At 44.9% G+C, this 17371-nt stretch overlaps 1 protein-coding gene and 1 long non-coding RNA gene across 2 annotated transcripts in view; one reads left to right on the forward strand and one right to left on the reverse strand.

Moving 5' to 3' along the window:
* The window catches only part of NKAIN3 (sodium/potassium transporting ATPase interacting 3), a 684322-nt gene that overhangs the window by 397708 nt on the left and 269243 nt on the right, over nt 1-17371 (forward strand). Inside the window, exons 2-3 of the mRNA XM_056522028.1 lie at nt 847-984; nt 4306-4386. Coding sequence (XP_056378003.1) covers nt 847-984; nt 4306-4386 — 219 coding nt within the window. The remainder of the gene's footprint in view (nt 1-846; nt 985-4305; nt 4387-17371) is intronic.
* Nucleotides 5050-6860, reverse strand: LOC130274112 (uncharacterized). The gene is made up of 3 exons (XR_008844245.1): nt 6733-6860; nt 5299-5407; nt 5050-5206 (listed from the first exon to the last, which is right to left on the reverse strand). It is a non-coding gene; the product is annotated as an uncharacterized LOC130274112 (long non-coding RNA).

Consider the following 17371-nt stretch of genomic DNA (forward strand, 5'->3'; position numbering starts at 1 on the left):
ATTTTAGGAACTGTCCAGAGCAGAATAGGTTTTCTTTGGGGATTTGCTCCTACTCTGGAGAGTTCCAAAATGGACAGAGGTGTCAGCAGAGAGCACTGTGGTCAGGCAGAAAGAGTAAAGAACTTCCTGTGGATCATAACAGCAGCTCATAAGTACTGGAAGGATTAAGATTTTTTTAATAGAAGTAATTTACAAATCTGTTTAAATTTCTGGCCAGTTGATATATAAAAAAAAGTTTTTGCCTGGAATACCCCTTTAACATTTTTAGGGGGTTGAACACAGGTCCTCTTCAAAGGGCTTAGTGCAATATTAACTTAAATTCTATCCATGGTATAGTGGATCAATAAATGATCAGTGGGAATCATTCCACTGGGACCCCCACCAATCCCCAGAAATTAGGTCAAAGGTTGCCCCCAAATTAATGTAGCAGCAGTGCAAGTACACAGACAGCATTCCGTGAAATCTCTATAGTGCTTTCAAACTGAGTGTTGAATTTTTCAATTGTAAATCTGTCATACAATGTACAAAACAATATACAAACCTTCATTCTAATAACAAATCCCTTCTTAATGAAGAGCAGTACAGTCTTCGGCTGTCCAGGCATGCTGGGAGTTGTAGTTTTGCAACAGCTGGAGGCACCCTGATTGGGAAACACTGGTCTAAACCATAGAAGTTGAATGGTGCAGAAAACCTTCCTAGTTATGTATCCGCCTTATTGTGCAATGTGTAGCGGACAGTTATCTACCATTCTTTTTATTATTTTACTTTATTTCCTATCACTATGTATAACACAAGTTAGCATCCTGGGGAGTGTTCCTTAATTGAATCTTTTTTGTTTCCTTACAGCTGGCAGCATTGGAGAGGCAAATATTTGACTTTCTTGGATACCAATGGGCACCAATCCTTTCAAATTTTCTTCATATTATTGTCGTTATATTGGGATTGTTTGGCACTATACAGTATAGACCGCGATACATAGTAGTGGTAAGTACCATTTTTTTTTTACTATATTATATTAATATTATTATATTAAAGTGTACCCGTTGTTTCAAAAGATTATTATTATTTTTTAAATCTGCCTGGTTTTGTTAGAATAATCCTTCAAAGTGGGAATGAGGGTAAGTGTTCAGAACGCCGGGGTGCCAGCCCAGAATTTGTCTGGGGGCAGAGTTCTCCTTTAAAGGGAATATCCAAGATATGAAAAACAGAGTTTATTTCTTCCAAAAACAGTACCACACCTGTCCAAAACCAGCACCACACCTGTTGTGTGGTATTGCAGCTCAGTTCCATTGAAGTGAATGGAGTCAAGTTGTAATCCCACACACAATCTGAGGACAGTGCTGTTTTTGGAAGAAGTTTACTCTGTTTTTCTATTCCTGGGTAACCTCTTCAAGGGATGGGACCAAATCTGGGCAATTTTCCAGTAGTACACGCATAAGGCTTCCTTTCCCTTACTTCTCTGGGCAATCACAGGGCTGGACTGAACAGGCTGTATGGTCCTGGGGGAAAAGGTACACAGTATAATACTAAAAAGGCATGTGTGGGAGGGGATACTGATGCACTGACCTAGCAAACTGGGTGTTTTATGTTTAGAACATATTCCAGATGGGGATTTTGGTTCTCTATTCATCTTTACTCACCTTGTACATTTGCCGGGAGCCCAGGGAAAAAAACTCAGTCCCTGCTTGTTTATGTTCCTTCTGTGGTGTGCAATGGCAGTAGCCTAGCTTGCATGGAAACAACATTGCAACCCACCAATGCTGTTGGTACCTTCTACAATTGTACTGTAAATGTCTTGCACATAGAGAACTACTGTATATGCACTTTATGATTAGTGTTGAGCGGCATAGGCCATATTCGAATTTGCGAATATTCGCGAATATATGGACGAATATTCGTCATATATTCGTGAATATTCGCATATTCGTAATATTCTCGCTTTATTTTCGCACATGTGAAAATTCGCGAATGTGAAAATTAGCATATACAAAATTAGCATAAGGGAAAATTTGCATATGCGAAAATTTGCATATGCAAATTTTCGTATATGCGAAAATTCGCACACCAGTCTCACACAGTAGTATTAGAGCCTTCTTTACACCACACAAGCTGGAAGCAGAGAGGGATGATCACTGTGATGTGTACTGTGAAAAAAAAAAAAATGAATATTCGTAATTACGAATATATAGTGCTATATTCGCGAATATTCGCGAATTCGCGAATATGCGATATTCGCGAATAAAATTCGCATTGCGAATCTTCGCGAGCAACACTATTTATGATATTGCTCTTGCATCGACTAAAGTAAATCAGTGCTTGCTTATATCACTAGATTTTTTAACCACTAACCACTAAAGTCAATAGTCAATAACTCTAATAACTCTAAATAACAATTTTTGTTGCTACAGAAAAATGGCTACGTGAACAATTCTGTTAAAAGATGTAAATCCCATCCTGTCGCTAAGGAAACATGACAAACATCACATGAAAAATGTGCAAATTTGTACTTCTAAACTTCTAAAACACTAAAGTGACCTGAATGCAAAAATGATTTAATGGTACAAAAAATTAATCTCTGTTAGTCATGGAAAAAAAGCTGGAATTATTTTGACTGAACAATTAAAAAATGATAGGCATACAAGGAATCTGGTCTTAAAAGGGCTTAAACAGAAAGGCTGGCTAGGAATGTGACTGTACCGTCATTCATAATAACTCTAATTATCAAATGATATCTGTATGAACCACAATGGGAAATAACATTAGCAATTGTCAATTAGGTAGAATTAAATATTTCATTTAAATAAAGTGATTTTCATTTGCTCTGATGTTATATGAAAAGATCTCTACTTTAAAACAGATTAAGGAATCTCCTATGGAATCTTGTTTAATAAAATCATCTAACAAATAATAACATATCTTACTCTCCTTACAAAAAAAGGAATATAATGATCATAACCTATTTCTCTCTCCATTCCTAAATAATTTACCTTATGTAACAGCACAAACCGATTTACCCATGTCTGACACATATATGTCAGCATTTGGTTAAAATGGGATGTACACATACGGTACTTGCAGCAGCCCCATTTACTAGTGACTATGCCCTGGGCATTTTCCACACGTATAAATTTACTTTACGGGATTTGAAAGCATGGTGTGCTTTTAAATCCTGCTAAATAAATAAATATGAGTGGGAAATGGTCCGAGTGTAGTCACTAGTTGACTACATTGAAGGAGTAGTCCAGTCCTGAAAAACTTATCCCCTATCCTAAGAATAGGGGATAAGTTTCAGATCGTAGGGGGGGTCCGACCGATGGGGCCCCCCGCAATCTCCTGTACGGAGCCCCAGCAGCCTGTGGGAAGGGGGCGTGTTGACCACCACACGAAGCGGAGGCTGACACACCCCTCAATACAACTCTATGGCAGAGCCGGATCACTGCCATCAGCAATCTCTGGCTCTGCCATAGCGCGGTATTGAGGGGGGGTATCTACCGCCGCTTTGCGCGGCGGTCAACACGCCCACTTCCCACGGACTGCCGTGGGGGGGGGGGGCCAGCGGTAAGACCCCCGCAATCTAAAACTTATCCCCTATCCTTAGGATAGGGGTTAAGTTTTTCAGGACTGGCCTACTCCTTTAAGGCCATTTATGTGAATGGGAGCCACTGGCTGTACACACCTTCATCTGTTGTTATTCCATTCTGACAGGTTTGTATATGTCTAATTTATGGGGAATTGTAAGGTGATTGTGCCCTAAGAAACAAATTCAGGCTCATGTTGACTGGGGAGTAAGGTATGTATTTCTAGGCTATATCCAAACCTCTCGCATCCCAACTTCTTCAGCTTTCATCTACTGCCAACTACTTATGTAAGTGTAATTATATTGCATAGTGGCACAAAACTGGAAACCCCATAGAAAGGGCCACTGTAAATCTTATACTTTTATATATATATATATATATATATATATATATATATATATATATATATGTGTTTTAAAGTTATTTAGACTGTAAATCCCTACTATAAGGTCACTATACCTCATTTACATATGTTAATATGTAAGATAATGTGATTTATTGGTGTTTTATCGTCAAGGCATCTGGTATATTTGGTAGCAAAAATAGTTCTAAGAGTTCAATCAAGATGTTCTGGTAACAGTTACAGAAGCCTTGACATTAGTGTAACATGTACCTAAGCCAATATCTGCAGTCCAAGTGGTCATCACTTATAGAATAATAGATATCATGGTATTTACTATGGCTTAGGTTTATATTGAGAATGTCCATAACTCTTTTTTCTCCTCAGTACACAGTCTGGACAGCATTTTGGGTAGCGTGGAATGTATTTGTCATCTGTTTCTATTTGGAAGTAGGAGGACTCTCTAAGGTAAGCTGGAAAAAGTTATTTTTGATTATTTCTGCCCATTAATAGTGAGAAACAATTTAGTAAATTTTGTTCTATTTAGTCACATGTATGGACATTTATCAACGGGTTTAGTCAGGTTTCCTTTACTATAATTGTCGCAAAATTGTCGCAACTGCGACTACACGATTTTTCGTGCGACATTTTGACTGGAAAGCGAGAAAAGCAAGTTTTCCTAAAATTTATTATGTAGTAATAATTTTAAAATGGACTACGGGTAGTCAGGTATTTATTAACTGTGACAGTCGCAACTGCGCAAAAAAAAGTCGCAACAGCGTTAAAAATTGACTACATTTACTCCAGCTCAAACATGGAGCAGAAAAAGCTATTAACAAAGTAAAAAAGGAAAAATTGCTTACGTGAAAGAAAATTATCAACAAGCTGAAACCAGTTGATAAATACGTCGCACATAAGCAAAAAAAAAGTAAGGAAAAAATTACTAAAAAAAAGAATACATAAGCAAACATTGATAAATGTCCCTCATGGAGATTTTTTTTTTTTTGATCATAGAATGGACTGGAGAGATGAGACTAACTTTAAAATAAGCATTTGTCACCTTATACACTCACTGGCCACTTTATTAGGTACTCCTTGTTATTACCGGGTTAAACCCCCGTTTTTCATTTTTGGGGGCATTCTTTCTACGAGGTGCTGGATTTTGGTGTATATGGACACGATGGAATTACGCAGTTGCCGAAGATTTATTAGTTGCACATCCATGAGGCGGATGTCTGTTTCCACCAAAGGTGCTCTATTGAATTGAGATCAGATGACTGTGGAGGCACTTGAGTACAGGGAAGAAAATTGTTTCAAGCAATAAAAAAAATTTAAATAAATTGTACCAGTGTTAAATATATCAAATATTGAAGTACATACCTAATTTGGCCTATTTACATCATGGGGAACAGTTGCCATCTCGTTCTCTTGTCATTGTAGCTCCAATGATGATGGTATGGAGCAGTATGTGATAGACAGGTTTGAGTCTCTGGAACAGAATTTTATCTGTAAGCTAATAGTAGTAGCAGAGTTAGGCCAGGTTAACACTGTGGAATCACTGGACAGAATTTCTGCCAGAGATCCCGCAGGCGGCTCTAGGACCACGTAGACTGCATTCCCGTTCCCACAAATGTATTTTTTAGCGGGTCCGCCGAAAGATCCATTGAAAAATGCATTGCTGTCTATGGGAACGGCAATGCAGTCTGCATGGTTCTAGTGCCGCCCGTTGGATTTCTGGTGGAAATTACCATCCGGAGATTCCACAGTGTGAAACCAGCCTTGGGGTCTATACACACGGCAGAATATCCGCTTGCAGAATTCCGTCTCAAATTAAAGCCCATAGACTTCTATGGGATTCCACACTCCCATTCTTACTTCTGAATTTCTGCTTGCGTGTGAAAAGACCCTTAGTTCACCAGGTTTGAGATTTACCGCTAACCATAGAGAAGCACATTTTGGAGAATCACTGGAGAAGATAATCTATAAAGATCCTCATTTGTAGTTGTTTGATAAGCAATGAAAGGATGAAAGCAAATAACTGGCAATTGTTAATGTATAAAAAGTATATGTAGAGTGGTAATCGGCATTATATTATAAAGTTGGTAAATAATGGATCTACCTATATTTCAGATCTAGTTGACCAATATTGCTACCGATGTGAGCTACTGAGAGGACACTCTTGAATTTATCATAGCAGGCAACCCCTGATTGATGACAATAAAGATCAGTTAAAAGGCTATTCTCTTCTTTTAATGGAGTAACAAGGAACCATTATTTAAAGTCAATATTTGGGGAGATTTATCAAAACCTGTACAAAGAGAAAGTTGCCCAGTTGCCCACAGCAACCAATCATATTGCTTCTTTCATTTTGCAGAGGCCTTGTTAAAAATGAAAGAAGCAAGCTGATTGGTTGCTATGGGCAACTGGGCAACTTTTCTTCTGGACAGGTTTTTATAAATCTCCCCCAATGAGGTCCATCAGGGGGCAATAAGATTTGTTGCATGACGGATCCAGAACAGTGTTGTGGCTTACTCTAAGTATTGCACAGAAGATACCGTATATACTCGAGTATAAGCCGAGTTTTTCAGCACGATTTTTCGTGCTGAAAACGCCCCCCCCTCTGCTTATACTCGAGTGAACTCTCCGCCTCTCAATCCCTTCTCAGTGGTCTTCAACCTGCGGACCTCCAGATGTTGCAAAACTACAACTCCCAGCATGCTGGGATTTGTAGTTTTGAAAACTCTGGAGGTCCACAGGTTGAAGACCACTGCGGCCTTCATCATCATCCAGACCCCCATTTTGTTTTGTACTCACCTCCCCTCGGCGGGAAGTTAGAGTGAGCTGGTCCGGGCCATCTACACTGCAGGGACCATCCGGTGGGGAGGGTTAGTCGTTGTGGGCTCTCCCTTTTAACCGGGGGGCCCTCTTCTCCGCGCTTCGGGCCTTCCCCGGACTAGTGACGTTGTCTTGACGACGACGCACAGGGACGTTCATGCGCAACGTCCCTGTGCATCGTCGTCAAGGCAATGTCACTAGTCTGGGGCAGGTCCGAAGCGTGGAGAAGAGGGCCCCCTGGTGAAAATGGAGAGCCCACAACGACTAACCCTCCCCACCGGACGGTCCCTGCAGCATAGATGGCCCGGACCAGCTCACTCTAACTTCCCGCCGAGGGGAGGTGAGTACAAAACAAAAGGGGGGTCTGGATTATGACGAAGGCCGCAGTGGTCTTCAACTTGCGGACCTCCAGAGGTTTCTAAACTACAACTCCCAGCATGCCCGGACAGCCGATGGCTGTCCGGGCATGCTGGGAGTTGTAGTTTTGCAACATCTGGAGGTCCGCAGGTTTAAGACCACTGATTAAGGGATTGACAGGTGGTGATGATGAAGGGTGGGGGGGATGATGATGGGGGTCTGGATGATTACATGGGGGATGATGTATTTCCCACCCTAGGCTTATAGTCGAGTCAATAACTTTTCCTTTGTTTTTGGGGTGAAATTAGGGGACTCTGCTTATATTCGGGTCGGCTTATACTCGAGTATATATGGTAATCGATAGATTTGAACATAGCCTAGAAGGATTTGTGACTTTTGACTGGTAAACAAAGTTGGGTTATAGTTTACTTGTTGGCAGTATCTTATATTGTTTGTTGTTGTTTAAAGGTTAGGCTGGTTTTTATTTTTATTTTTTTAATGAACTTTAGACAGTGTGGCTAAATACTATTAGAACGTAAAACTAAAATTTTAAAGGAAAGACATTGCCCACGCTGGGCAGTCAAGTTGCAACCAAATGAGACCAAGCGAGTATTTGTTAGAGAAGGGTTTGGGCAGAGAACTTGCTGGACTGCATTTGGTTGCCTCAGCAACAAGGCCGCCATGCGTCTCACCACGTCAAACCTTTGCAGAAGAGGAAGTTGAGCAACTCTGAAATCGAGCACTAGATAAGGCCATTTACAATGTAATAACTTTAGGACCCTTAAAGCACTGCCATTACCTCTACATGACTCAAACTGTAGGACACGTCTAATGAATTGTTCAGATTTTTCTCTTGTCATCCTAAGGTTGATTGAATTTCTACAGATTGTTCATTCTTATCAGAAATGGCGTGTTTTCTGCTCATGAATCTGCAGACGGGGTCTCGGTGAAATCAATGCCTGTCAAACTGCATAAAGTCTGAATAATATACATGAATTATTTAAGAGATGGTTAAGTTGTAAAAGTCAGGTTATCCTTGCAGTGTCCCTCGTCAGCAATCCACTGTGTATTTCAATACCACAGGCAGCAATTTACGGAAAATATTAGACCAGTTTCCTTACATAACTGGCATGTGTTCTGATACCAGGTGTCAGGAGGACATATAATATAATGCATTATTTTATTCATAAGGAAGACACCTGAGTCTCAATTCAGCATATTTTTTAATCTAAAAGACTGATAAAACATGGTCTTTGTCACGTACACACATCTTCAGCACATGACGTGTGTCACGATGCCGGCTGGCAGGTAGTGGACCCTCTGTGCCAGAGAGGGATTGGCGTGGACCGTGCTAGTGGAGCGGTTCTAAGCCACTACTGGTTTTCACCAGAGCCCGCCGCAAAGCGGGATGGTCTTGCTGCGGCGGTAGTGACCAGGTCGTATCCACTAGCAACGGCTCACCTCTCTGGCTGCTGAAGATAGGCGCGGTACAAGGGAGTAGGCAGAAGCAAGGTCGGACGTAGCAGAAGGTCGGGGCAGGCAGCAAGGATCGTAGTCAGGGGCAACGGCAGAAGGTCTGGAAACACAGGCAAGGAACACACAAGGAACGCTTTCACTGGCACTAAGGCAACAAGATCCGGCAAGGGAGTGCAAGGGAAGTGAGGTAATATAGGGAAGTGCACAGGTGAAAACCCTAATTGGAACCACTGCGCCAATCAGCGGCGCAGTGGCCCTTTAAATCGCAGAGACCCGGCGCGCGCGCGCCCTAGGGAGCGGGGCCGCGCGCGCCGGGACAGAACAGACGGGGAGCGAGTCAGGTAGGGAAGCCGGGGTGCGCATCGCGAGCGGGCGCTACCCGCATCGCGAATCGCATCCCGGCTGGCAGCAGGATCGCAGCGCCCCGGGTCAGAGGACGTGACCGGAGCGCTGCAGCGGAGGGAGTGAAGCGAGCGCTCCGGGGAGGAGCGGGGACCCGGAGCGCTCGGCGTAACAGTACCCCCCCCCCTTGGGTCTCCCCCTCTTCTTGGAGCCTGAGAACCTGAGGAGCAGACTTTTGTCAAGGATGTTGTCCTCAGGTTCCCAGGATCTCTCTTCAGGACCACAACCCTCCCAGTCAACTAAAAAAAAATTTTTCCCTCTGACCTTTTTGGCAGCCAAAATTTCCTTGACCGAGAAGACGTCCGAGGAGCCGGAAACAGGAGTGGGAGGAACAGATTTGGGAGAAAAACGGTTGAGGATGAGTGGTTTGAGAAGAGAGACGTGAAAGGCATTAGGGATACGAAGAGAAGGAGGAAGAAGAAGTTTATAAGAGACAGGATTAATTTGACACAAAATTTTGAAAGGACCAAGATAGCGTGGTCCCAACTTGTAGCTAGGGACACGGAAGCGGACATATTTAGCGGAGAGCCATACCTTGTCTCCAGGGGAAAAAACGGGGGGAGCTCTTCTCTTCTTATCCGCGAACCTCTTCATGCGTGAAGAAGCCTGTAAAAGAGAATTTTGGGTCTCTCTCCATATAATGGAAAGGTCACGAGAAATTTCATCCACAGCGGGCAGACCAGAGGGCAAGGGGGTAGGGAGGGGGGGAAGAGGGTGACGGCCGTACACCACGAAAAATGGGGATTTGGAGGAAGATTCAGAGACCCTGAAGTTATACGAAAATTCGGCCCATGGAAGGAGATCTGCCCAGTCATCCTGGCGGGAGGAAACAAAATGTCGCAAATAATCACCCAGGATCTGGTTAATTCTTTCTACTTGTCCATTGGACTGGGGATGATATGCAGAGGAAAAATTTAATTTAATCTTGAGTTGTTTACAGAGAGCCCTCCAGAATTTAGACACGAATTGGACCCCTCTATCCGAGACAATCTGCGTAGGCAACCCGTGAAGACGAAAAATGTGTACAAAAAATTGTTTAGCCAACTGAGGCGCAGAAGGAAGACCAGGAAGAGGGATGAAATGTGCCATTTTGGAGAATCGATCAACGACCACCCAAATAACGGTGTTGCCACGGGAAGGGGGTAAATCAGTAATAAAATCCATACCAATCAGAGACCAAGGCTGTTCGGGGACAGGCAGAGGATGAAGAAAACCAGCGGGCTTCTGGCGAGGAGTCTTATCCCGGGCACAGATAGTGCAGGCTCGCACAAAGTCCCCAACATCCGTCTCCAGAGTCGGCCACCAATAGAAGCGGGAGATGAGTTGCACAGATTTCTTGATGCCCGCATGACCTGCGAGATGGGAGGAGTGACCCCATTTGAGGATTCCGAGGCGTTGGCGTGGAGAAACAAAGGTCTTTCCTGGAGGAGTCTGCCTGATGGAGGCTGGAGAAGTGGAGATCAGGCAGTCAGGTGGAATGATGTGTTGCGGAGGGAGATCAACTTCTGAGGCATCCGAGGAACGAGAGAGAGCATCGGCCCTAATGTTCTTATCGGCAGGACGAAAGTGAATCTCAAAATTAAATCGGGCAAAGAACAGAGACCACCGGGCCTGGCGAGGATTCAGCCGTTGGGCCGACTGGAGGTAGGAGAGGTTCTTGTGGTCGGTGTAGATAATAACAGGAAATCTTGATCCCTCCAGCAGATGCCTCCATTCCTCAAGTGCTAATTTAATGGCTAGAAGCTCTCGATCCCCGATGGAGTAGTTCCTCTCCGCTGGAGAGAAGGTCCTAGAGAAAAAACCACAAGTGACAGCATGCCCGGAAGGATTTTTTTGTAGAAGAACAGCTCCAGCTCCTACTGAGGAGGCATCAACCTCCAATAGGAAGGGTTTGGAAGGGTCAGGTCTGGAGAGCACGGGAGCCGAAGAAAAGGCAGACTTGAGTCGTTTAAAGGAGTCTTCTGCTTGAGGAGGCCAGGACTTGGAATCAGCATTTTTCTTGGTTAAAGCCACGATAGGAGCCACAATGGTAGAAAAATGTGGAATAAATTGCCTGTAATAATTGGCGAACCCCAAAAAGCGTTGGATAGCACGGAGTCCGGAGGGGCGTGGCCAATTTAAGACGGCAGAGAGTTTGTCTGGATCCATCTGTAGTCCCTGGCCAGAGACCAAATATCCTAGAAAAGGAAGAGATTGGCATTCAAACAGACATTTCTCAATTTTGGCATAGAGTTGGTTGTCACGAAGTCTCTGAAGAACCATACGGACATGCTGGCGGTGTTCTTCTAGATTGGCAGAAAAAATTAGGATATCGTCCAGATATACCACAACACAGGAGTATAATAGATCACGAAAAATTTCATTGACAAAGTCTTGGAAGACGGCAGGGGCATTACACAGTCCAAAGGGCATGACCAGATACTCAAAGTGTCCATCTCTGGTGTTAAATGCCGTTTTCCACTCGTCCCCCTCTCTGATGCGGATGAGGTTATAGGCGCCTCTTAAGTCCAATTTAGTGAAGATGTGGGCACCTTGGAGGCGATCAAAGAGTTCAGAGATGAGGGGTAAGGGGTAGCGGTTCTTAACCGTGATTTTATTAAGACCGCGGTAGTCAATGCAAGGACGTAGGGAGCCATCTTTTTTGGACACAAAGAAAAATCCGGCTCCGGCAGGAGAGGAGGATTTACGGATAAAGCCCTTTTTTAGATTCTCCTGGACGTATTCGGACATGGCAAGAGTCTCTGGGGCAGAGAGAGGATAAATTCTGCCCCGGGGTGGAGTAGTACCCGGGAGGAGGTCGATAGGGCAATCATAAGGCCTGTGAGGAGGTAGAGTCTCAGCTTGTTTTTTGCAGAAAACATCCGCGAAGTCCATATAGGCCTTAGGGAGACCGGTTACTGGAGGAACCACAGAGTTACGGCAAGGGTTACTGGGAACCGGTTTTAGACAGTTCTTGGAACAAGAGGACCCCCAACTCTTGATCTCCCCAGTGGACCAATCCAGGGTTGGGGAATGAAGTTGAAGCCAGGGAAGTCCAAGGAGAATCTCCGAGGTGCAATTGGGGAGGACCAAAAGTTCAATCCTCTCATGATGAGATCCGATGCTCATAAGAAGGGGCTCCGTGCGGAAACGTATGGTACAGTCCAATCTTTCATTATTTACACAATTGATGTAGAGGGGTCTGGCGAGACCGGTCACTGGGATGTTGAACCTGTTGACGAGAGAGGCTAAAATAAAATTTCCTGCAGATCCAGAGTCCAAGAAAGCCACTGTAGAGAAGGAGAAGGCAGAGGCAGACAACCGCACAGGCACAGTAAGACGTGGAGAAGCAGAGTAGACATCAAGGACTGTCTCATCTTTGTGCGGAGTCAGCGTACGTCTTTCCAGGCGGGGAGGACGGATAGGACAATCCCTCAGGAAGTGTTCGGTACTAGCACAGTACAGGCAGAGGTTCTCCATACGGCGTCGTGTCCTCTCTTGGGGTGTCAGGCGAGACCGGTCGACCTGCATAGCCTCCACGGCGGGGGGCACAGGAACAGATTGCAGGGGACCAGAGGAGAGAGGAGCCGAGGAGACGAAACGCCTCGTGCGAACAGAGTCCATATCTTGGCGGAGTTCCTGACGCCTTTCAGAAAAACGCATGTCAATGCGAGTGGCTAGGTGAATAAGTTCATGTAGATTAGCAGGAATTTCTCGTGCGGCCAGAACATCTTTAATGTTGCTGGATAGGCCTTTTTTGAAGGTCGCGCAGAGGGCCTCATTATTCCAGGACAATTCTGAAGCAAGTGTACGGAATTGTACGGCGTACTCGCCAACGGAAGAATTACCCTGGACCAGGTTCAACAGGGCAGTCTCAGCAGAAGAGGCTCGGGCAGGTTCCTCAAAGACACTTCGGATTTCCGAGAAGAAGGAGTGTACAGAGGCAGTGACGGGGTCATTGCGGTCCCAGAGCGGTGTGGCCCATGACAGGGCTTTTCCGGACAGAAGACTGACTACGAAAGCCACCTTAGACCTTTCAGTGGGAAACAGGTCCGACATCATCTCCAGATGCAGGGAACATTGGGAGAGAAAGCCACGGCAAAACTTAGAGTCCCCATCAAATTTATCAGGCAAGGATAAGCGTATCCCAGGAGCGGCCACTCGCTGCGGAGGAGGTGCAGGAGCTGGCGGAGGAGATGACTGCTGAAGCTGTGGTAGCAACTGTTGTAGCATAACGGTCAGTTGAGACAGCTGTTGGCCTTGTTGCGCTATCTGTTGTGACTGCTGGGCGACCACCGTGGTGAGGTCAGCGACAACTGGCAGAGGAACTTCAGCGGGATCCATGGCCGGATCTACTGTCACGATGCCGGCTGGCAGGTAGTGGACCCTCTGTGCCAGAGAGGGATTGGCGTGGACCGTGCTAGTGGAGCGGTTCTAAGCCACTACTGGTTTTCACCAGAGCCCGCCGCAAAGCGGGATGGTCTTGCTGCGGCGGTAGTGACCAGGTCGTATCCACTAGCAACGGCTCACCTCTCTGGCTGCTGAAGATAGGCGCGGTACAAGGGAGTAGGCAGAAGCAAGGTCGGACGTAGCAGAAGGTCGGGGCAGGCAGCAAGGATCGTAGTCAGGGGCAACGGCAGAAGGTCTGGAAACACAGGCAAGGAACACACAAGGAACGCTTTCACTGGCACTAAGGCAACAAGATCCGGCAAGGGAGTGCAAGGGAAGTGAGGTAATATAGGGAAGTGCACAGGTGAAAACCCTAATTGGAACCACTGCGCCAATCAGCGGCGCAGTGGCCCTTTAAATCGCAGAGACCCGGCGCGCGCGCGCCCTAGGGAGCGGGGCCGCGCGCGCCGGGACAGAACAGACGGGGAGCGAGTCAGGTAGGGAAGCCGGGGTGCGCATCGCGAGCGGGCGCTACCCGCATCGCGAATCGCATCCCGGCTGGCAGCAGGATCGCAGCGCCCCGGGTCAGAGGACGTGACCGGAGCGCTGCAGCGGAGGGAGTGAAGCGAGCGCTCCGGGGAGGAGCGGGGACCCGGAGCGCTCGGCGTAACAACGTGCGTGCGACTGCAAGGTATTCATCTATTTCCACTTGTTCAATCTTACAATTATCTTCCACCTGCAATGCAAATACACTCCACCACCACTTACTGATTATGGGTTATATATCCTCAACACACATAAACACACACACATACACACATATATAGTCATTGCCATAAATGTTGGCAACCCTGACATTTTTCAAGAAAAGGATTGCAGTAACACATGTTTTGCTATACACATGTTTATTCCCTTTGTGTGTATTGGAACTAAACCAAAAAAGGGAGGAAAAAAAGCAAATTGGACATAATGTCACACCAAACTCCAAAAAGGGGCTGAACAAAATTATTGGCACCCTTTCAAAGATTGTTTCAAGCATGTGATGCTCCTTTAAACTCACCTGGGGCAAGTAAAAGGTGTGGGCAATATAAAAAAAATCAGACCAGAAAACAGATAAAAAGGAGAGAAGTTCACTTAGTCTTTGCATTGTGTGTCTGTGTGTGCTACACTAAGCATGGACAACAGAAAGAGAAGAGAACTGTCTGAGGACTTGAGAACCAAAATTGCAGAAAAATATCAACAATCTCAAGGTTGTCCATCTCCAGAGATCTAGATTTGCCTTTGTCCACAGTACACAACATTATCAAGAAGTTTGCCACCCACAGCACTGTAGCTAATCTCCCTGGGCATGGACAGAAGAGAAACATTTATGAAAGGTGTCAACACAGGATAGTCCAGATGGTGGATAAGCAGCCCCAAGCAAGTTCCAAGGATATTCAGGCTGTCGTGCAGGGAGTGTCAGTGTCAGCGCAAACTGTGCGTCAACATTTAAATGAAATGAAATGCTATGGCAGGAGACCCAGGAGGACCCAGTATGGAAGTTGTTACCCCATACCCTTGCAGCCCTCTCAGGCAGCCACCCTGTAGTGTCTCCTGGGCCCCCTTACACCCGTCCCCTCATGTACATATGTTTTGCCATTTATTATGCTGTAAAGTGTGTAGAGAAGTGTTAAAACTTTAAGAAATGTTCCCATGGGATCTTCAATTGTCATGTGAGTTATCATGTGATTGTTACCCATCAGGTATCAGTGACCAGGTGACTTAAGGGTGACCAATGGGACCAATGGAGTCTCCCACATAAAAGCCCTGGGAGGAGTCTCTTCTCTCTCTTTCTGCTAAGCTGAGGTCCAGTGCGGTCGAGTCTAGGAGTGTGTCTGGAGTCATAGGAGGCCTCAAGTCAAGTCTGTAGCCACAAGCTACAAGTAAGCCACAGCATTGTCAGTCACAAGTCAGTCAAGTCAAGTCATCTGTCAAGTCAGCGTGACCTGCACTAAATTGTCCCGTTCTACTACATGTCCCAGCAAGCCCTTAAGGTCTCTGAAGTCACTGGTCACCTCCGTGGGCCCGGCTACACTGTATAGACTGTACCATCTGAACTCAATAAAGCTACCATTGTCCATAACTTGGCGTCTGAGTCATTATTGCTCCGAATGCCTTGCCCAGGATCCAGCGGTATACCTTTGGGGGGTATTGAGGATAAACCATGCCCTGGCATCATGAATACAAGGGGTTAATGCCATCTGCCCCTAGGTTAATTCCATCTGCCCTGCATATCACACCCCATACCACAGAGACATAAAAAAGCAAGACTACATTTTGTCAAATTGAAAATGAGTAAGCCAAAATCCTTCTGGGAAAACGTCTTGTGGACAGATGAGACCAAGAGAGACATCATTCTTCTGTTTACCAAAAAAGGAATGAGGCTTACAAAGAAAAGAAGACAATACCTACAGTGAAATATGGTGGAGGTTCAATAATGAAATCTAAGGACTTACCAACCGATTTTGGGTCACACTTTACATCCCAGTGTCAGAAAGTTGGGTTTGCGTCCGAGATCTTGAGTCTTCCAGCAGGACGATGGCCCCAAACATACGTTAAAAAGCACTCAGAAATAGATGGCAACAAAGCACTGGAGAGTTCTGAAGTGGACAGCAATGAGTCCAGATCTAAATCCCATTGAACACCGGTGGAGAGTTCTTAAAGGGGTATTCCAGGAAAAAACTTTTTTTTTTTTTTTTATATCAACTGGCTCCAGAAAGTTAAACAGATTTGTAAATTATTTCTATTAAAAAATCTTAATCCTTTCAATAATTATCAGCTGTTGAAGTTGAGTTGTTGTTTTCTGTCTGGCAACAGTGCTCTCTGCTGACATCTCTGCTTGTCTCAGGAACTGCACAGAGTAGAAGAGGATTGCTATGGGGATTTGCTTCAAAACTGGGCAGTTCCCGGGACACGTGTCATCAGAGAGCACTTAGACAGAAAAGAACAACTCAACTTCAGCATCTCATAAGTACCGAAAGGATTAAGATTTTTTAATAGAAGTAATTTACAAATCTGTTTACCTTTCTGGAGCCAGTTGATATATATATATATAAAAAAGTTTTTTCCTGGATAACCCCTTTAAAATTGCCGTTGGGAAAAGGTGCCCTTCCAATAAGAGAGACCTGGAGCAGTTTGCAAAGGAAGAGTGGTCCAACATTCTGGCTGAGAGGTGTAAGAAGCTTATTGATGGTTATAGGAAGCGACTGATTTCAGTTATTTTTTCCAAAGGGTGTGCAACCAAATATTAAGTTAAGGGTGCCTATAATTTTGTCCAGCCCATTTTTGGAGTTTGGTGTGACATTATGTCCAATTTACTTTTTTTCCTCCTTTTTATTGGTTTAGTTCCAATACACACAGAGGGAATAAACATGTGTATAGCAAAACATGTGTTACTGAAATTCTTTTTTGTGAAAAATATTAAATTTTCTTGAAAATTTTTAGGGGTGCCAACATTTACAGCTATGACTGTACATACACAAACATACATACACACCCATTTCCACATACGTACACATATACACATGCACACATACACACACACATACACACATATACACACATATACACACACATATACACACATATACACACATACACACATATACACACACACATATACACACACACATATATACACATACATACACATTTACACACACACACACACATATACACACATACACACACATATACACACATACACTGTCACGATTCGGCTTACGGGTTGTGGATCCGCTGTGTCAGCGAGGGATTGGCGTGGACCGTGCTAGTGGACCGGTTCTAAGAGGCTACTAGTTTTCACCAGAGCCCGCCGCAAAGCGGGATAGTCTTGCTGCGGCAGTAGCAACCAGGTCGTATCCACTAGCAACGGCTCAACCTCGCTGACTGCTGAGAAGGCGTGGGACAGAAGGACTAGGCAGAGGCAAGGTCAGACGTAGCAGAAGGTCGGGGGCAGGCGGCAAGGTTCGTAGTC

This window comes from Hyla sarda, chromosome 5, assembly GCF_029499605.1.
Source record: "Hyla sarda isolate aHylSar1 chromosome 5, aHylSar1.hap1, whole genome shotgun sequence".
NCBI classification, from domain to species: Eukaryota; Metazoa; Chordata; class Amphibia; order Anura; family Hylidae; genus Hyla; species Hyla sarda.